This window comes from Staurois parvus, unplaced genomic scaffold (genome assembly GCF_062004578.1).
Source record: "Staurois parvus isolate SC_StPar_1 unplaced genomic scaffold, SC_StPar_1.0 ptg000176l, whole genome shotgun sequence".
Lineage (NCBI taxonomy): Eukaryota > Metazoa > Chordata > Amphibia > Anura > Ranidae > Staurois > Staurois parvus.
In genome coordinates, this window is record NW_028317972.1 from 2,391,175 (window position 1) to 2,413,840 (window position 22,666).

Below are 22,666 nucleotides of genomic sequence, written 5' to 3' on the forward strand. Positions count from 1 at the left end.
AATGGTTTAAAGCATTATTTATTTTTTATTTTTTTAAAAAGTAAAACATAATCATCCTTGAAAACAGAGAGAGCTGTAACAATTGGTCTGGCTATGTTTTATACTGGACCACTGTTATTAATGAGCTTCTGAGAGACAATTTTGGAGACAAGGTGCAATCTTATACCAAATCAGGCTAATAAAACACAATGCTGCTCTTACTTCGCACTACCTTGCTGAGCAGCAAACATTATAAATCTCTCCCATTGTTTCCTGGATAATGTCCCTTTATTAATGTCCCATTACAGGTGTTAAACTATGTATACATTATAAGTGACCTACAATAAATTCGTTTTTCAGCATTTGTTAGCATTCTAATTAATAAGAATCCATTCTGCTGTTGATTTCATAACATTTAAGTCTTTACTTTTAATGACTGCTGTCTTAGAGAGAGTAGCTGAATTTTCTCCCATCATTTTGTAGTTCAAAATCCAAAGAGAGGGTAGAGACAAGATATAAAGGCTGCAGCAACAGCAGTTATGTAGAACCAAGGACCTGCACAGGGATCACAAAGTCCTTGAGGGATAGAAAGAGTTGGTTAAACTTTCCAGCGTCCATTAAGAAATTAATTTCCAGTTCTAAGTGGACCAGCCCTTCAAACTCTGCTTGCAAGGTGATAAAATGGTCATCCTCTCCTCTGTCATGTTTTCTTTCAAAATGAAAAACAATAAAGAGAGGTGGAGTGCGGAGCAGGAGTGAAGAAAATGGTACTGTCCATCATCTCTGTGTCTACCACAGGCAATAAGAAAGATCAATGGCATTCTCAGTGTTTGCCTTGCTGCCTCTCTCATGTCTGTTTATGTCACTCTGAGGACAGACAAAAACCTTCCTCCATACAAGTTACTGGCCACCTCTGCCCCGTAGCTGTTCAAAGAGGCCAAGAGATGGCAACTGCTCATGTGCTGAGCGCTTATATAGACTCTGCCTGCAGGGATCCAATGTACAGTTAAGGTGACTGGCCTGATTAGGACTACCTTAAAAAAGGCAAAAATAAGCCCTTTCAATGGCCCAGGCAGCTCGCTGTCATAAAGAATTTTCAACTTTTTCAACTTTTCAACTTTTTCAACTTTTTCATTCACTTTCAGTGACAAGGGAGAAAGACCATGTTAAAGGATACCTGCACTTTCATTATGAAAATGCTACTCACACACCTCCTCAATAAAAAAGTGACTACACACTGCCCTCATAGGCAGACTTCAGGATAAATGCTGAACTCACTGAGACTTCAGCACTGCTCATTTGGGCCAATGTTAGCACTTAGTTTTAATGCAAAATCAATATTTCCACAATGCAAATTTTCCAGGTTTGGGGGTTTGTGCTGAGGGTTGGAGCAATAACTGGACAAACAGCTTTGTGAGGTGTCAGACAAAGAACAAACACTGGGCATTTTATAGGTCAACCGGAGAGTTTCCAGCCAGCTGGATGAACTCTGTATCCAAGCATTTCTTTTAGCTCAGAGAGTAAAGGATGATGGTTTTCCTGCAAGTAGATTTTCCTGAGTCAGGAGGAAGAGACCTGGCAGTACTGGAAAGCACTGAAAGAGGCAGACACAGCCGCCTATAAAATCACAGTCAGCACAAACCACTCAAATAACAGCATTTAATTTTGCTGAATATCACCCAATTTCAGCTCTACATGTTTCTCCTATTTGTAAAAGAGTGGCAAGCTACAATATGGAGCTGCCTATCTCTACTAAAAAAAAAGAAAAAAAAAAAAAGGAGATAGATTATGTGTAGGTTAAGGTAGAGCAAATCATCAGTTACATCTTTAACCCACCAAAGTCTCTAAAAACAGTGAAAATGATCCCAGAATGTTTTTTGATACAGACAGGTACGATATTTCCAATAAAAACTGTGCACAGCATTGTCCTCAACGTCGAAGGAGGTTTGATACTCCCATTTATCACTGCACTCAAAATGCTTTCCAAACAATAACATGGATGAACCTTTAGATTACTAAATAAATCATTACAAAAAGTAAAGCCACCTCAAGGACAATGATATGCTAAGTAGATTCACAAAATCCCCAGACTCTGATATCATCTGCTAAACGTTTGCAGATGGTCAATGAGTGAAGACGATGAAACCAGATCATCATACTGGCATTCCACTAAACACTAAATCCAGAAAGTTAAAAATTCAGCTCAGTTATCAAGTTAAAAAAAATAAAAGATAAAAAAACTGGGTCTGCAACCTTTGTAACATATGCGATTCCCTGTTTAAATGTGGACATGGCCGATTTACCATCGGAATCTGAAGATGATGGATGCAAGACTTCCCTTTTTTTGTGCTTGACAAAACTTGCATTGTTTGCCAGAAAGAGTTCCGATATCTGAAGCTTATTATGAAAAGTAAATTATCAGCTAAAAAAAAAAAAATTCCCACGAGTTCCATTCTCAGATGTAAAACAGTTCACACGATCCTATAGTTTTTTAAAGATCACATAAAAAAAAAAGACAAAAAGAAAAAAAACAAAATGGAATTGGTTAAAGCTAAAAGACTAGATGTGAGGCTCTAAATTATTTATGTCCCAGCCTCTTTCTCTTCATCTGTCTGTTTCTTCTGCTGCTGAAGCTTGGCATAAGCGACTGCATCACCCCTGTAAAAAAGGAAGATTATTATTCAAGGTGTTGTGTCACCTCATCACTACAGCAATGTGAGCAGAGCAAGGAAAGCTGGAGGCAAGGGGATCCGGTTCTTCAGTGCTTTGATCCTCTGGCACAGGAAGGGTTGGTCTTCAACACAAGGAATCCCAGCAACCATATAAACATTGTTCAGTGCATGGGTGATGGGGCAGGTTTTTTATCAGAGTTGGGGAGGGGGGCTGGTATTGAGGGGGTTATAGGGAGGGTTAGTGTTAAGAGGTTCATAGGGTTGGGCATCTCTTTACACCAAGACCTCTGTGCCAAAAACTACCGGCATCAGTCTTCCAGTGGTGAACGCTAACACACCACATAAAGCTATCATTACATCAAGATAGACAGGAACAGGGGCGGACTGACCATTCGAGAACTCGGGCACTGGCCGAGGGCCCAGGGTCGGTAGGGGGCCCCATGAGATGCCCCTGGTACCTTTCATTGGCTTTTTCATAGGCTTTTTTGGGTGTGGGCGAGGGCACAGGGGCCCCATGATCCCCTATTGCCCGGGAGCCCCATGAGTTGTCAGTCCGCCCCTGGACAGGAATACAATAAAAACAGTATGAGGTTAAATAAAACAGTGTTATGTTATAATTACAAAACAATGTTATGTGGCTGGCGTGCATAAAAATACCACTTACTCATGCAGTACCCATTGGCAATCATTATTTGGATTGGAAACAGCTGTGACAGTTGGAAAAATGAGGAATTCTGTTAGAGATATCTCACGATTGGAGCCTCCAGAGATATAAGAAGCTGGCAAGTGACTGAATGTAAAAAAGCAGCCACAAAAAAAACTGAAATACGCATCTAAAGAAGAATATATGACTTTTATCCAGAACAACTTACTTCTTCCCCAGTGCAGACAGCCCATACAAGACTCCAGTCGCAAAGGCGATAGCATTACCAAAGAGGGTGGTAATTGTGAAGCTGAGGAAAATGGGAAACAGCGCCATCCTGCAGTAAACAAGGACAAATGTGAATAAATATATGTAAATTGCTTGACAGTGGTGACATAATCAGGAGCCTGTCCTACCGATCACTAGTAGATGACAGTAAGCTGTCCATGACCATTCTGGAGCTGTCAATTAAGCCCTCCCTTGAACAACACAGTGACATGTAATGTAGCTTTACGCATTACGCTCAATATGCATTACGCTGTTCTCAAGGAGTTAAACTATGACCAGTTAAGAGCTCTAGAACATAATTCGTATGTCCTAGAATTCTTCTCTACTGAGGCTACATCCATGCTACTGCTGGAATCCATCATGAGTTGGACAGTTGGCATACCAATTTGTCTGATAGAAGCTGTCATTAACGGCAATGTTTCGCATGTGTTTCAACATCAATATTTGTTAAAATGTAAAACAAACATGAATACATTGTATTAGCTGAGTCTCTCAGGAGCAACTAGTTACCAAATATAAATTTTGTAACATTTCCTAAACAGGGGCTACTGGCAGCAGGATAAGCAGTATAAAAGAAGTTATCATTTACATTTTCTTTTCACTGTTCTGCACTTTGCCCTATACTGGTAGGTGCTTCCTAACCCTTAGCTATGGGGTCTGATCTGCCCCCCCCCCTTTCTTGCTGCAGCCATTCCAACAACAGCTAACAGAAGGAGGCGGCTGCTTTGTAATTGCAGCTTGTCTAGGCTCAGAGCACTTTCTCTGGACAAGAGGAATGCAGACAACAAGAGGTCGGGCAATCTTCCCTCCATTTGCATTTGTCTCGTCCCAGGAAAGTGCAGCAGAGGAGAAGAAGGGGGCAGGTCAGACCTCATAACTAGAATAGGAAAATGCTTGTGTTTTATTTATTTATTTATTGATTTCAGGTACTTATATAGCGCCGTCAGTTACTCAGCGCTTTACATATATATTGTACATTCACATCAGTCCCTAACCCTCAAGGGGAGTAAAATCTAAAAGTTTATTTGAAACTTTTTTGTAGAAAAATTGTTAAAATAATTCTAGAGTTAAAATAACTAAATTTCACCATATTTAATAATGATGGCTGGTCAAAATGTACCTTTAAAATTTCTAGAAAAAAAAAAAAATCATCATCACCTACCCAGAGTATCCTGCTTGCCGACTGAACAGAATGTTTGACCAGGCTCTGATACTACACAATTTTTATTCAATCTAGGGGATATTATATATTGGGTGCATGACACATTTTAGTCTCCATCTCTGGTTTCATACCCGCAGTAAAACAGGGCTTTCTGCCAAGGCCGCAATTGGTCAGCTTTGTTGGCGACAGTATTTGCAAATTCGATGAACTGGCAGCAAAATGGAGCCTCGCAGAGAAACAGAACAAGTGCATTCACCCTGCAAGGGTCAAAATAAATGACAGTCAGCTAAAAAGATCACTACACATAGAATTGTTTTAGCGCAAATTATAATATTCCTAAATAAGTACAACTTTTACAAATATCACAAGATCTTTAAAATGAAAATGTATAGTTAGTGAAGATATCCAGCTACCTGTCCAGTATTCCCTGTACAAATGCTGCAAGCTGCCAAGACGTAGCCTCCTTTGGTCTAAAATGATGGCTGACAAAGCCTGCATAGCAAAGTGGTATAAATGTGGAATCTCAGGTGTGAAGATTTATATATGCCTGTAAATGTTATCAGGAGCTCTCTTACACTTAAAAGTAATTTATTTGCAATTATTCAGATTACTTGTACTTACAGTCAAAGGGTGGCCTTGAAGCTACTGAGAAACTACAAGTGTGAGCCCACCTTGCACCAAAAGTGATTCACAGATTGGTTCTGCTTAATACAGAGACACTGGTACAGTGACTGTTATTTGAGTCCTGGGGCCCCCTAGTGATAAACAATGGTTAGGGCAAGCTGTGAGTCCTGGGGCCACCTAGTGATAAACAATGGTTAGGGCAAGCTGTGATGTTTGCATAAGTTCGGCACTGGGAAACCCATCCCATGGACCCATCCTACGTGGGACCCGGAGTTTCATGAGCAACGGGGATATGGATTATTTTTCAGTCATACAGTCATGGCCAAAAATATTGGCACCCCTGAATTTCTATCAGATAATGCACCACTTTGCCCAGAAAATTGTTGCAATTTCAAATGTGTAGGCATTCTCAAGTTTATTTCTTTTGTTTGTATTGGTATGAGACAAAAAAGTGGAGAAACAAAAAGCCAAATCTGAGACATTCCACACAAAACCCCAAAAATGGATTGGACAAAATTATTGGCACCCTCAATTTAATATTTGGTAGCATACCCCTTGGAAAAAAATAACTTAAATCAATCGCTTTCCTTTAAAAATCAATGAGTTTCTTACACTTCTCTACTGGAATTCTGGACCATTCTTCTTTCTCCAACTGCTCCAGGCCTCTTGGATTAGAAGGCTTCCTTTTCCCAACTGCTGTTCTGAGATCTCTCCACGGGTGCTCTATGCACTGGACAGCATACACCTCTCACCCTCAGCCTCCTGCTTCCTCCTACCAAGGCCAGTGGTGTATTTAGGTTTTGTGTTGCCCTAGGCAACAGAAAAATTGGTGCCATACCCCCCCCACAGAAAGAGCCTGACATTGCCAAGAGCACCCCTGCCCTCCACCTGAGCCTTCCACTACCACTGCCCCCCCATACACCAGCCACCATCCCCTATGGCGAGAGAAAAAAGACACTCACCTTCACAGCTCTGGACATCCCCAGGAACAAGAGTCAGGCTGTGCATACACCGTCATGAAACCCATAGCATCTCTCGGAACCCACCAGGTCCCCATGCCACGTGTGTCCCTTCTTCTGTCCCTTCTTCCAAGGGGCAGTGCTGCCCCCGCTGAAAAATACCGCCCTAGGCAAATGCGTTGTTTGCCTTGTGGTAAATACACCCCTGCCACTGGCATATTCAAGACTGTTGTATGGAATGCGTTGCGAGGACAACTATCCCCTTCATCAGCCTAACAAAGTCACTGTCTCAATGGCTGTTAAAGGGTGTCAATGGGTAGTTTCAACCCTAAATGGCAAGATGTCTGCATAAGGTCAGCTTCTGGATGGTGTTATCCCCTTCCTTATGCTATACACACATACAGCACAAGTGGGGGTGCAGGGGTTAAAGATTACAGGAAGATGTGTTTTACTTTCTAGATTATTCAGCAGATACAAAATTCTTGTACATGCATTTCACTTTCCCAGTAGAATAAAAGCATACGGCCTATTGGTCAGTTCCTGCGCATACTCACATCATAAAAACGCCAGCCGCAATATTTAATGGATAGACGGTGACGCAATTCCATACACCCGCCACAGCGCAGGCTGCAAAACAAGAAAACATCGAGAACATAGTTATCAACTATACTGCCAGTCAGAAATTCTTATAAATGTAGTTTTAAGCAGCATTTCCACTCAGTTTTCTTCAGAACACCCCATAGAAATAACATCTTTTGTGTCTATCCTTCCTCACCACAATAAGCAGAAGGTCATTACTACCCCGGGACTTATGAATACTTCAGAAGTCTGAACAGATCTAAATGAAACAATGAGCCCTCAAAACTTTATCCAGGTTGATCATTTCACTGCCCTACCTTACCATATGAAAGAGACTATCACTTGATCAAAAAGCTGAGCCACCTCAATTTCCTCTGCAGGAGACTGCCTTGATTAACCCCTTACTAATGGGTGTATGCACATATGTGGCAACAGAGCAGTGGGCTCTACATAAATGCATACAGATAGTGCCGCAGTCTTGTGCTGGGAGTGCACTCACTCAGACCCCCCAACTCGGACAGTGTTGTGGCCAAGCTGTCAGCAACAGCTCCTTGTCAAAGTTTTCAATCGGTAGGTTGGGCTACAGACCATGTGATCACCGTTAGCCTGGGTTCACACTGATGTGGTCCGGAATTCACAGCGTTTTCTGTGCGAATTCCGCACCGCATCACAATCGCACCCCGTTCATGCGAACCGCTGCAGGTGTGTATGTTAAGTTAACAACACCCTGAAATTGGTCCGTAAAATGCAGTGCGATGTGCAGAATTGGATTGCATAGGTTTGAATACCCATGCAATCTGATTCTAGTGGGGACCCAAAAAAAGGTCCTGCACCTTTTTGGTGCTGATGCGGTGCGATTGGAGCCATACATAATGTATGGCTCCAATCGCACCGCACACAAATCACATGTGATTTGCACAGGAGTGCGATGCAGTTCCTGTGCGAATCACATGCGATGTACAGCACCGCATGAGTGTAAACCTAGCTTTACAGTCAATTATAGTGATCACATGATCGGAGCAGGGGCGGACTGACCATTTGGAAACTCGGGCACTGCCAGAGGGCCCGGGGTCAGTAGGGGGCCCCATGAGATGCCCGTGGTACCTTTTTCATAGGCTTTTTTGAGTTTGGGCAAGGACACAGGGGCTCCATGATCCCCTATTGCCTGGGGGCCCCATGAGTTGTCAGTTCGCCCCTGATCGGGAGTCTGCCTACCAGGCTGCAGATTCCCTTAAAGTGCTGGGTTCCACCAGCAGAAAAGTGTCAACAGGAATCTAAACTGAATCCATGTAATACATTATAAAACCCCAATATTATGTCAACCACCTGTTCCTGTATACAGTCAGCAATACATGGAAGAAAAAGAAAAAAAAAAAAACACCCCTCCCTCATCATGACATAACTGAACAGATCTGAACCAGCTCTATGATCATTAACAATGTTCCACATCTACTTACAAACAGGATTCTGTTGGAGGTTTTTTTTAGAGAAAAATATCAAGGGAGAAATGTTTGTTTTGCCTCTTTAAAAAAAGCTGCAAGTGAATGAAAACATCTATTGATCCTGCCTGAAATAAAATGAGCTCCCAACTTCCCCTGCATTACCTCACCAAGCACAGTTATCACCCCAACTCCTTCCCTGCTGGACTACAGAACATATCACTCTAATGTTATAGAGATGAGGAGAGAGGGCTGAGTTCTGTTGTCCAAATCAGTGTGTGTGAGCAGCCTAGGGTGACAGCAATGCTCCTCCATAGCACTGTCACCTTTGAACAGGATGTGTGCTAATAGCAGGATCACCAGGTAAAAATAAAGAAAAAATGCCTGAATAAAGAAAACTAATGCAGCCACTACATCTAAAAGCTGGTAAGCTGCAATGTATTACATTTCTGTGATAGGGTTTAGATACACTATAATTATCTACTTCTCATCTGCACAATGAAGCAAGAGGTCCCTCTCACCCACACTTAGCCTACAGCCATGAGGAAGAGGCAGAGACAACACAGCACACATCCGTATAGCTGTCATGTCACCACAATGTATCTGCTATAACTGGCCTACACTGAGTGTATTGTCCTATAGCTGGCCTGACCCAGCATCATGGCTGCTAAAATACCCGGCTCCTCCATAGCTTTTACTGTTATGTTCATCTCAGATAAACATTCCTTCATGTTCACCAGTACAAAATGCAACATTTGTATAAAATCAAACAATTTCACAGCTTTTGATTGCTCAGTACGCTTGTCCCTTTAACTGAGGAGCACAGAAGAAAACAAAGACTTGAGCGGGGAATGGGGGGAGTCTTTCCGAACTGAACACCAGCATTGTGTGATGGCGGGTGCTCATTAATTCTGCATGGCACATACGATACACCCACTCGTCTCAGCTGACAGGGCACAGCAGGGGGACACAGTTCCAAGTCTTCTCTGCTGGTGGAACATCAGCCGCACAGGGGTGACACACAGTGACGTGGCACAGAGAGGCTCAGAAGTGTATAATTACTGCATGGCATCAGCTGAGAGGATGCAAACATGTACAGTTGCAAGAAAAAGTATGTGAACCCCTTGGGATTACGTGGAGTTTTGCATGAATTGGGCATAAAATGTGCTCTGAAGGTCATCTAAGTCACAACAATAGAAGAACACAGTCTGCTGAACATAATACTACACAAACAATAGATGTTGCCATGGTTTAATTGCACATAACATGTAAACATTCACAGTGCAGGGAGGAAAAAGTATGTGAGGCCCTAGCTTAATGACTTCTCCCAGAGCTAATTGGAGCCAGGAGTGAGCCAACCTTGACTCCAATCAGTGTGATGATATTGGATGTGTTGCTGACAGCTGTCCTGCCCTTAAAAAACACACACCTGTTTTGGGTTTACTGGTTTCAAGAAGCACTGTCTGATGTGAACCATGCCTCGCAGAAAAGAGCTCTCAGAAGACCTACGATCAAGAATTGTTGACTTGCATGAAGCTGGAAAGGGTTACAAAAGTATCTCCAAAAGCCTTGATGTTCATGTGTCCACGGTAAGACAGACTGTCTACAAATGGAGAAAGTTTAGCACTGTTGCTACTCTCCCTAGGCGTGGTCATCCTGTAAAAATGACTGCAAGAGCACAGCGCAGAATGCTGCATGAGGTAAAGAAGAATCCCAGAGTGTCAGCTAAAGACCTACAGAAATCTCTGGCACATGCTAACATTTTTGTTGACACATCTCAATAAGGAAAACATTAAACAAGAATGGAGTACATGGGAGGACACCACGGAGGAAGCCATTGCTGTCCAAAAAGAATATTGCAGCAGGTTTGAAGTTTGCAAAAGAGCACCTGGATGTTCCACAGCACTACTGGCAAAATATACTGTGGACAGATGAAACCAAGATTGAGTTGTTTGGGAAGAACACACAGCACTATGTGTGGAGAAAAAAAGGCACAGCACACCAACATCAAAACCTCATCCCCACTGTAAAACATGGCGGAGGGAGCATCATGGTTTGGGGCTGCTTTGCTGCCTCAGGGCCTGGACGGATTGTTGTCATTGATGGGAAAATAAAGTCAAGAGTTTATCAAGACATTTTGCAGGAAAACGTACGACCATCTGTCCGCCAACTGAAGCTCAACAGAGGATGGGTGATGCAACAGGACAATGACCCAAAGCATACGAGTAATTCAACAAAACAATGGCTGCAACAGCACAGAATACGCCTTCTGGAGTGGCCCAGTCAGAGTCCTGACCTCAACCCGATTGAAATGCTGTGGCATGATCTTAAGAGAGCGATTCACACCAGACATCCCAAGAATATTGCTACACTGAAACAGTTTTGTGAAGAGGAGTGGTCCAAAATTACTCCAGATCGTTGTGCAGGTCTGATCTGCAACTACAGGAAACGTTTGGTTGAGGTTATTGCTGCCAAAAGGAGGGTCAAGCAGTTATTAAGTCCAAAGGTTCACATACTTTTTCCCCCCTGCACTGTGAATGTTTACATGTTATGTGCAATGAAACCATGGCAACATCTAATGTTTGTGTAGTATTATGTTCAGCAGACTGTGTTCTTCTATTGTTGTGACTTAGATGACGTTCAGAGCACATTTTATGCCCAATTCATGCAAAACTCCACGTAATCCCAAGGGGTTCACATACTTTTTCTTGCAACTGTATGTCTTGCACATCCAGGATAGGTTAAATAAAGAAAAATAACTGACACCAGGGGTGGACTGACAACTCATGGGGCCCCCGGGCAATAGAGGATCATGGGGCCCCTGTGCCCAAACTCAAAAAAGCCTATGAAAAAGGTACCAAGGGCATCTTATGGGGCCCCCTACTGACCCTGGGCCCTCGGGCAGTGCCGAGTTTCCAAATGGTCCGTCCGCCCCTGACTGACACCCAACTATGACGCAGGCAGAAAAAAAAAAATTAGGAGAAACCCAATTAAACATCAGTATATTACTTTAGCTGATCTTCAGGAAACTACAAAAATTAAAAAAAAAAATAAAAAATAAACTACCCTTGAAGTGGGGCTCCCCACATGCTTGTTTACTTACCTTCTCCCTTGTTCTGCCAACAGCAGGCTTCCTCCTCCTCCCTCTGATGCTTCGGGTTACAGGGTAAGCTCTTAACATGCTCAGTTACAATGCAGGACTGCTACTCCTGCATTGTAAGTGATGATGTCAGAGTGCTACTGATGGACAGTGTGTCACAGAGAGGAGACACCGGAGGAGGGGGAGGAGCCTGCAGGAGTAAATGAGAAGGAAAGAAAGAATGTGCTTTTTAATGGCACCCTAGACAAAAATGCGCACTTAACCTTTGCAGTGCTAGAAGAATCACCACACGGGTAGTTTTTTCAGTTCCCTAAAATTCAGTTCAGAGGTAAAACACACACAAACACACACACACACACACACACACACACTTGCCAAAAGTATTGGGCCGCCTGCCTTTAAACACACATTTATTTTTGCCCATAGTTCAGTTTTAATTAATATATTTATATCTCAAAAATATATAATAAAAAAAACAAAAAAAAAACAGTATTGGATATATATACACACATACTATATTGCCAAAAGTATTGGTCGGCCTGCCTTTACATGCACATGAACTTTAATGGCATCCCAGTCTTACTCTGTAGGGTTCAATATTGAGTTGGCCCACCCTTTGCAGCTAAAACAGCTTCAACTCTTCTGGGAAGGCTGTCCACAAGGTTTAGGAGTGTGTCTATGGGAATGTTTGACCATTCTTCCAGAAGAGCATTTGTGAGGTCAGGTACTGATGTCAGATGAGTAGACTTGGCTTGCAGTCTCTGCTCTAATTCATCCCAAAGGTGTTCCATCGGCTTGAGGTCAGGACTCTATGCAGGCCAGTCAAGTTCCTCCACCCAAAACTCGCTCATCCATGTCTTTATGGACTTGCTTTGGGCCTTGGTGCGCAGTCGTGTTGGAACAAAAATCAACCATCCCCAAATGGGCCTTCCCACAAAGTTGGGAGCATGAAATTGTTCAAACTGTCTTCATATGCTGACACCTTAAGAGTTCCATTCACTGGAACTAGGGAGCCAAGCCCAACCACTGAAAAACAACCCCACACCATAATCCCCTCTCCACCAAACTTTACACTTGGCACAATGTAGTCAGGCAAGTACGGTTCTCCTGGCAACCATCAAACACAGACATGTCCATCGGATTGCCAGACAGAGAAGCATGATTGGTCACTCCAGAGACCATGTCTCCACTGCTCTAGAGTCTAGGGGTGGTGTGCTTTACATCACTGCATTGCACTTGGTGATGTAAGGCTTGAATGCAGTTGCTTGGCCATGGAAACCCATTCCATGAAGCTCTCTATTCACTTCTTGTTGTACTAATCTGAAGGCCACACAAAGATTGGAGGTCTTTAGCTATTGACTCTGCAGACAGTTGGTGACTTTTGTGCACTGTGCGCTTCAGCATGCGCTGACCCCGCTCTGTCATTTTACGTGGCCTACAACTTCATTGCTGAGTTGCTGCTGTTCCCAGTTGCTTCCACTTAGTCATAATATCACTAACAATTAACCGTGGAATATTTAGTAGCAAGGAAATTTCACGGATGGACTTATTGCACAGGTGGCAACCTATCACGGTACCACGCTTGAATTCTCTGAGCTCCTGAGAGTGACCCATTCTTTCACAAATGTTTGTAGAAGCAGTCTGCATGTCTAGGTGCTTGATTGTATACACCTGTGGCCATGGAGGTGATTGGAACACCTGAATCTAATGATTTGGAAGGGTGTCCCAATCACCTCAATGACCACAGGTGTATAAAATCAAGCACCTTCAGATTAGCACAACAGTGCATAGAGAGCTTCATGGAATGGGTTTCCATGGCCGAGCAGCTACATCCAAGCTTTACATCACCAAGTACAATGCAAAGTGTCAGATGCAGTGGTGTAAAGCACACCGTCACTGGACTCTAGATTGTCTCTGGAGTGACGAATCACACTTTTTTGTCAATCTGATGGTCGTATTTGGGTTTGGCAGTTGCTAGGAGAACGGTACTTGCCTGACTGCATTGTGCCAAATGTAAGGTTTGGGGGGAGGGGGGATTGTGGTGTGGGGTTATTTTTCAGGGGTTGGGCTTGGCCCCTTAGTTCCAGTGAAGGGAACTCTTAAGGCATCAGCATACCAAGACATTTTGGACAATTTCATTTTCATGCCCAACTTTGCGGGAACAGTTTGGGGATGGCCCCTTCCTGCTCCAACATGACTGCGCACCAGTGCACAAAGCAAGGTCCCTGAAGACCTGGATGAGCGAGCTTGAGGTGGAGGAACTTGACTGGCCTGCACAGAGTCCTGACCTCAACCCGATAGAACACATTTGCCTGACCTCACAAATGTGCTTCTGGAAGAATGGTCAAACATTCCCATAGACACACTCCTAAACCTTGTGGACAGCCTTCCCAGAAGAGTTGAAGCTGTTACAGCTGCAAAGGGTGGGCCAACTCAATATTGAACCCTACGGACTAAGACTGGGATGCCATTAAAGTTCATGTGCGTGTAAAGGCAGGCCGACCAATACTTTTGGCAATATAATGTGTGTGTATATATATCCAATACTGTTTTTTTTTATTTTATTATATATTTTTAAGATATAAATATATTATTAATTAAATAACTATGGGCAAAAATAAAGTGACCTGTATAATGCAGATGGACAACTGCATTGACATAGTAAGTTTTTTTTTCTTTTAATTCTTGCTGCAACAAAAGTTTTTTTACCTGCAGATCTGCTCAACAACATTAATTTTGCCAAGTCATATTATATCATTTTTGATTTTGACCATAGTTCCAACTTAATGAAAAGCTGCAGCCACATTCACACAGACAGATGGGAGAGATCACCGTTGTGCTTACATTGCACAACTTGTGCAATAAATGTCACCCAAATGACTTGACAAAACTATTTTTGGATGTATACAGGTCTAGATGAGGGGGTGGGGGTGGGGCTAAAGGATCATCACTGCAAACCAAATATATATCTTGTCTATGGCTACCCAGCAGCTGAGGAGCCACAAAGCCCAACACATCCTGCAGTGCATCCTGGGAATTGTAATTCTACTGGCCCATGGCTACCTAAACTCTCAAGAAATATATAATTTTTAAGAAGTCTTTTGACCTTGCTCATTCCACTTTTTTCTATACTGACCGCTGTTTATATACCCTGCATGCAACACGTGAACACTTCAGGAGTATCAAAAAAGTCTACCGTTGCAGTGCCCTCCCCCCAGCAAACACACACTGCAAGGGTTAAATGCTCACTATGTCTAGGGGGATTGACTCCTCACATCGGCAGGGACCCTGCAGTGCTGCAACCAGTCCCCTGCATCTGCCTCTGTAAGTGTAGATTAGCTGCACCTGCATCCTAGCCTCTGCATTGTACATGATGGTGCTAAAGCTGGCCATACATGGGTCGAATTCTGAACGATTTTTTTTATCAAAAATCGAAAACTTTGTCCGTTCTGTAATCCGATGGTGCCACCAATGATTTCCAAATATCGGTCGTTTTTCACAAATTTTCCAGCATGCCTGATAAACGAAATGGGGAGGAACCACAAAAATTGGCTGGTGCCATTGCCCCACTAACAGAGCGAAAAATCAGCCAATTATTCTTAGGTCCGATTTTCGATTGAAAAATAGTTCAAAAATCGACCAATGTACGGCTCTGCCCACAGCCTGGAGCTTTGGGTAAAGGAGGAGAGCACCAGTGGCAGTTAGAGTTGACAGACAGGTAAGGAACACAGCCAGCACTGCCCCCCACCCCCCCAAAGCATAAGCTTTCTTTACATCCTACTAAACTATGAGCCTGTACTGCTCCCCTTCACTACATTACAATGGCAGAAAAACTCATGCAAGATCAGATCCGAGAAAGTTCCCAGTGCATCTTGGCAGCCAGATTTTCTTTCCTAGTTCAGACCTGTTCATCTATCCAGGAAAATGGACGGCATTTGAGATGTTTTGAATGATATTGGAAATGTTTTATTTGAACACCTTATTGTCATCACCGGTCCCTTTGCAGAGCAGGTAGATCATGGTGGCTTTGTGATGTACCTTATATACCCTTGTGATGATTTTGAGTTGATACATAAAATGTAGACTTACATATACCGCCCAGGACACCTGCGAGCCGACATAGCAAACGATACCACCAAGTCATGCCATCGTCCTGAGTGCTTGCACTGTTCTCCTGGGCTGCAGCGTCTGGTTGCACTGTGCTCATATTGGAGCCTTCAAGTCCCAGAGCGACGTCAGCAGAAATGCTTGGGATTGCGTTTTGTGCACCCTACCGCTCTGCGTCCCACAGCTTCAACCGTCCTTGTGTACGAATTGCGGATTCTCTGTTTAGAGGGATTTCCACATATTGCCTGTATAGAAAAATAATCTGTTATTATAGTTTAATTATTAGCTAGTCCTAGTTATTAATAGTTATCATTTATTACCTAGTTATAGTTATTAATGGTCATTAGAATTACCTAGCATCAGATATATTGCAGGCAGGGGCATGCACGTTAAGTTCCAGGTATTCACAGAGATCACTGTACTCCACCTGAGAATGTTTTGCTTTTCTCTCCAGAAGACTAGAACTATACTTTGTGTAGGTGTTGTCCAGGGTTAAGATTTACTTCCTAGATTGAGATGCTGGCTCAAAAATGATGCAACTCCTGGTGTCTCTGTAGTTTGTGGCTATGTTCACAAATGCCTGACACAGACCAGCCCCTGCTGCAGCCTCTCACCGTGTGACTTGCTACAAAGTTACAGTGAACAGTCTGAGAGATCACTGGGTGATAGAAGACTTACAAATGCAGTCTGGTGACATCAGAAAAAGAACATGAACTTTGCATGCTGTGACCTGAAATTTATTCATGCAGATTTGTTAAAGTGGACTTTTACTTTTAAAATACACCTTTCCATCATCTCTCCTTAACCTAAAATAGCCAACAGAATTTTTTTGTTTACCTTTTTTTTGTTCTATGGTCCAAACTGTTCTCTGTCTCCATTGTCATCTAGGCGAGAGTGACATCACCCTGCTCTTGCAGCCTCCTGGGATATCCACGTCAGAGGTATAGACACCGGAACCTGGGGGAGACAGCCCGCTCCAGATGACACAGGAGAGAAAGATGGTGGGGTGGGGGGCTGATATGAAGCAGCGAATCCCTAGCAGGAGTTGGAATCACCTAGCGGGTGAGTAGGTCTCTTGATGAAATCCCAGTATGAAAAGGAAGATGGTATGGAAAAAAATAACAAAGGGGGGGGAGGGCGGCGGCAGAAGGGTTGTGTGAAGTTCCTCCATAGTATTACCTTAAAGTTCACTTATCTTTTAAAAGGATATAGCAGCAGATATATATTATATGTTAAATGTTCCCAAGCTAACATATTACTATTGATGACATTGTAAATCTTGCCTGTGTTCACAATGCCTGACACAGATCAGTCCCTGCAGATAATTCTCAGCTAGTGATGGCAGCCAATCAGCTGCAGTCATCCTCTGACAGATTCCACTGTATTCTGACAGCTGTCATAATACAACAGCCTAAGCGGGAGATTTGTCCATTTGCTGTGTTTAGAGTGGATGGAGGAATCTGTAAGATGAATATATTAGTATATGGCCAGCTTTACAATATACAGCCTGATGACTGAAGGAAATGCTTCCCTTGCCTGCAGGAGACTGGACTTCATCTCCGCCTAGATAACATTACTTGGACGGATCTCAAGGCTGGCCTATAATAAAAAGAAAGTGCGCATTTTCCTATAAGTAACATTGTTGCTGGATTTTGTGCTATCAGTCGTGTAAAGTCACTGACAGGTCCACCTCAGTGAAGACAGCCAGAAACAACAAACTGTACAGGATTCTGTGCTGAGCAATATATGGACCTCCTTCACAGATCTTCTGAAAATGCTATTTGCCTGGCAGCTTTGCTAATCCATCAGGTTTTCTCAGTCAATAACCCCAAAGTATACAGATCAAGATGTTGTACTTTGATAGCTACAGCACAGTGACTTAGAGGTTAGCACCCCTACCTTGCAACACTGGGGGTCCTCTGAATCCAATCCTGTCTATGAAACCATCCGCATGGAGTTTGCATGTTCTCTCTATACCAGGGTCGGACTGACCATTTGGAAACTTGGGCACTGCCCGAGGGCCCGGGGTCAGTAGGGGGCCCCATGAGATGCCCCTGGTACCTTTTTCATAGGCTTTTTTGAGTTTGTGCAAGGACACAGGGGCCCCATGATCCCCTATTGCCCGGGGGCCCCATGAGTTGTCAGTCCGCCCCTGCTCTATACTTACGTGGGCTTTCTCCCAAGAACTTCAATTTACTCCCACACTTCAAAAAGAAGCTGGTAAATTGATTGGCTCAGCTAAGTGTGCCCAAAATGGCTGCCTCACCTCCTAAGCGCATTTTTCTTTTTCAAAATGTTAATAGTGAGCTTTCTGACTTTTTATGAGCTTATAATGAAGCTTACCTGGAGTCACAGTGAATATCCCCTAAACGTGTACAGTTTCAGAGATATTCAGTTCTGTAGAGGCCAGTGATGTCACCGTCACATGCGCACTGTGCTGAATGGGACACATACTGGAGTATGCTGCCCACTGAGAGCAATGTGCCACAACCATGACTCCCGTGCACATTCGTGGTAGTGACCCAGCCATTCGAATGTTCACAGCCCTTGAACCCAGAAGGAAGACCAGCGACTGCCAGCGGTGACAGACTTTGTTTTAAAGTGATTGTAAAGCTGCTGCTTCGGCTGTTTTTTAATGAAAATAAGAAACATGTTATACTTACCTGCTCTGGGTAATAGTTTTGCACAGAGCAGCCCCAATCCTCCTATTGTTGGGTCCCCTGCCGATGCTCTTAGCTCCTCCTCTCCATCCAATGCCCTCTTAGGAAGCCGCCTCCAATGGGGGCACTGATGCAGGCTTGCTCCTGCACTCCGCTGCCTGCATCCATAGACAGACAGCAGGGAAAAGCCTACCCTCCCACCACAGAGTATGAATGACAGCAATGGGAGCCAATGGCTCCCTCTGTTATGGATCTGTCCTGTGAAGAGGGACAGAGCACAGAGAGCCACTGCTCTCATGCACCATGCTGGGTACTTGCCTGTTAATTCACCGGATTTATTTATATATATATATATATATATATATATATATATATATATATATATATATATATATATATATATATAAATATATATATTTTTGATATATTTAAATAAAACATTATATATATATATATATATATATATAAAAATAAATAAATATTTATATAGTGGGGATCGAAAGTTTGGGCACCCCAGCTAAAAATTTGTATTAATGTGCATAAAGAAGCCAAGGAAAGATGGAAAAATCTCCAAAAGGCATCAAATTACAGATTAGACATTCTTATAATATGTCAACAAAAGTTAGATTTTATTTCCATCATTTACACTTTCAAAATAACAGAAAACAAAAAAATGGCGTCTGCAAAAGTTTGGGCACCCTGCAGAATTTATAGCATGTACTGCCCCCTTTGCCAAGCTGAGACCTGCCAGTGTCATGGATTGTTCTCAATCATCGTCTGGGAAGACCAGGTCATGTCAATCTCAAAGGTTTTAAATGCCCAGACTCATCTGACCTTGCCCCAACAATCAGCACCATGGGTTCTTCTAAGCAGTTGTCTAGAAAACTGAAACTGAAAATAGTTGACGCTCACAAAGCTGGAGAAGGCTATAAGAAGATAGCAAAGCGTTTTCAGATGTCAATATCCTCTGTTCGGAATGTAATTAAGAAATGGCAGTCATCAGGGACAGTGGAAGTTAAAGCAACATCTGGAAGACCAAGAAAAATATCAGACAGAACAGCTCGCAGGATTGTGAGAAAAACAATTCAAAACCCATGTTTGACTGCACGATCCCTCCAGAAAGATCTGGCAGACACTGGAGTTGTGGTACACTATTCCACTATAAAGAGATACTTGTACAAATATGGTCTTCATGGAAGAGTCATCAGAAGAAAACCTCTTCTACGTCCTCACCACAAAAATCATCGTTTGAACTTTGCAAATGAACATATAGAAAAGCCTGATGCATTTTGGAAACAAGTTCTGTGGACCGATGAGGTTAAAATTGAACTTTTTGGCCGGAATGAGCAAAGGTACGTTTGGAGAAGAAGGGGCACAGAATTTAATGAAAAGAACCTCTGTCCAACTGTTAAGCATGGGGTTGGATCAATCATGCTTTGGGGTTGTGTTGCAGCCAGTGGCACAGGGAACATCTCACGAGTAGAAGGAAAAATGGATTCAATAAAATTTCAGCAAATTTTGGATGGTAACTTGATGCCATCTGTGAAAAAGCTGAAGTTAAAGAGAGGATGGCTTCTACAAATGGATAATGATCCTAAACTCACCTCGAAATCCACGGGGGATTACATCAAGAGGCGTAAACTGAAGGTTTTGCCATGGCCTTCACGATCTCCTGACCTCAACATAATTGAAAATCTATGGATAGACCTTAAAAGAGCAGTGCGTGACAGACAGCCCAGAAATCTCAAAGAACTGGAAGACTTTTGTAAGGAAGAATGGGCAAAGATACCTCAAACAAGAATTGAAAGACTCTTGGCTGGCTACAAAAAAGCGTTTACAAGCTGTGATACTTGCCAAAGGGGGCAGTACAAGATATTAACTCTGCAGGGTGTGCAAACTTTTGCAGACGCCATTTTTTGTTTTCTGTTATTTTGTAAATGATGGAAATAAAATCTAACTTTTGTTGACATATTATAAGAATGTCTAATCTGTAATTTGATGCCTTTTGGAGATTTTTCCATCTTTCCTTGGCTTCTTTATGCACATTAATACAAATTTTTAGCTGGGGTGCCCAAACTTTTGATCCCCACTAATATATATATATATATATATATATATATATATATATATATACACACACACACACACATACATATATATACAGATCAGGAGAGCGTACACACTATAGATACACAGTATACAGATCAGGAGAGCGTACACACTATAGATACACACAGTATACAGATCAGGAGAGCGTACACACTATAGATACACACAGTATACAGATCAGGAGAGCGTACACACTATAGATACACAGTATACAGATCAGGAGAGCGTACACACTATAGATACACACAGTATACAGATCAGGAGAGCGTACACACTATAGATACACACAGTATACAGATCAGGAGAGCGTACACACTATAGATACACACAGTATACAGATCAGGAGAGCGTACACACTACAGATACACACAGTATACAGATCAGGAGAGCGTACACACTATAGATACACACAGTATACAGATCAGGAGAGCGTACACACTATAGATACACACAGTATACAGATCAGGAGAGCGTACACACTATAGATACACACAGTATACAGATCAGGAGAGCGTACACACTACAGATACACACAGTATACAGATCAGGAGAGCGTACACACTATAGATACACACAGTATACAGATCAGGAGAGCGTACACACTATAGATACACACAGTATACAGATCAGGAGAGCGTACACACTATAGATACACACACAGTATACAGATCAGGAGAGCGTACACACTATAGATACACACAGTATACAGATCAGGAGAGCGTACACACTATAGATACACACAGTATACAGATCAGGAGAGCGTACACACTATAGATACACACAGTATACAGATCAGGAGAGCGTACACACTATAGATACACACACACAGTATACATATCAGGAGAGCGTACACACTATAGATACACACACAGTATACAGATCAGGAGAGCGTACACACTATAGATACACACACAGTATACAGATCAGGAGACACTATACAGGAGCAATATATAGATTTTATAGGACTTCTTACATTTGTATATAAAAGTCACACATACCCCACATGTATACACAGGGGACACTGCTGATTATAGGGCAGAACATTCTCTATATATCCTGTATGTGGAGACAGAAGACATGAAGTATATGGGGAGTTCTTTGTGGCAGCCGGGTGTCCTCCGCTCCGTACACTCTGCGATCTCAGTGTAGGTGATGGGGGCAGGACTCCTCCGCTCCGTACACTCTGCGATCTCAGTGTAGGTGATGAGGACAGGACTCCTCCGCTCCGTACACTCTGTGATCTCAGGGTAGGTGATGGGGCAGCACTCCTCCGCTCCGTACACTCTGTGATCTGATCAGTGAAAGGAGAGCACACAGCCTACACTGCGGACTCTACTATGTAGGAGGATGTACTGGGGGGATGGGGATGACAAAGGAGGACACATACCGTTCCTTATTCTCCCTCCTCCTCGGATCAGGATGACAATAATTCCCCCCGAACACGTCACTGTCCGCCGCACTGCATGCTGGAAGGGAGCCCTCGGTCTAGGGGGCGGGGATACCGAGTGACGTCAGGCTAGATGCGGCTCATACAATGTAAGCATCTCACCTCCGGCAAGATGTTAACTATTTCACAGCCCATATCAACCTCCACACCTAGGAAAGCCTATGCCGGGGTTAGAGCATTGAGGATCCATTCTATTGTTATTATATCATGTTATCAGGAGTGCCATATCTATGTTTTATTTTCTATTATCAGGAGTGTCCTATGTATAAATGATAATATACAGCAGTGTTACATCTATATATTATTTGTCATTACTTCTGCCTGGCAGTACTCGGGTCGTTGGTTCAAATCTCAGCCACGGCTCCACCTGCCTGGAGTTTGCATGTTCTCCCTGTGCCTGCGTGGGTTTCCTCCAGGTACTCCGGTTTCCTCCTACACGCCAAAGACATGCTGGTAGGTTAATTGGATCCTGTCTAAATTGGCCCTTGTATATGAATGTGAGTTAGGGACTTTAGATTGTACACCCCTTGAGGGTTAGGGACTGATGTGAATGTACAATATATATGTAAAGCGCTGTGTAAATTGATAGCGCTATATAGGTACCTGAAATAAATACTCTTTGTAATCTATTATACTATAGTATACAGCAGTGCCATATCTACACCTGATATAATATGATATATTATATTATATTGGAGTGTCATACCCAGGCCTTTTCTCAGCAAGAACACTGCTAGATTGTAAGCTCCAAGGTGCAGGGCCCTCCTGACCCTCTTCTATTGAACTGTATGGTTGCTGTATTGTCTCCCGTTATATTGTAAAGCGCTGAGCAAACTGTTGGCGCTATATAAATCCTGTATAATAATAATAACACAGGGGAACCTCCAGCACTGAAAGT

General features: G+C 42.9%; 1 protein-coding gene across 3 annotated transcripts; it reads right to left on the bottom strand.

Annotated features, from left to right (window-relative positions):
• Window positions 1-21,785, bottom strand: CACFD1 (calcium channel flower domain containing 1). Of its 3 annotated transcripts, XM_089677055.1 has the most exons (7): window positions 21,709-21,785; window positions 15,535-15,797; window positions 6,882-6,954; window positions 4,876-5,001; window positions 3,524-3,631; window positions 3,316-3,358; window positions 1-2,637 (listed from the first exon to the last, which is right to left on the bottom strand). In XM_089677055.1, exons 2-6 carry the CDS (start codon window positions 15,650-15,652, stop codon window positions 3,340-3,342), a joined length of 444 nt encoding a protein of 147 aa, XP_089533181.1. In that variant the 5' UTR covers window positions 15,653-15,797; window positions 21,709-21,785; the 3' UTR covers window positions 1-2,637; window positions 3,316-3,339. The 3 variants fall into 3 exon arrangements, with proteins under 3 accessions (XP_089533181.1, XP_089533179.1, XP_089533180.1); XM_089677053.1 differs by lacking the exon at window positions 3,316-3,358; XM_089677054.1 differs by lacking the exons at window positions 3,316-3,358; window positions 21,709-21,785 and adding an exon at window positions 16,390-16,699.
• Between the last annotated feature and the right edge of the window lie 881 nt (window positions 21,786-22,666).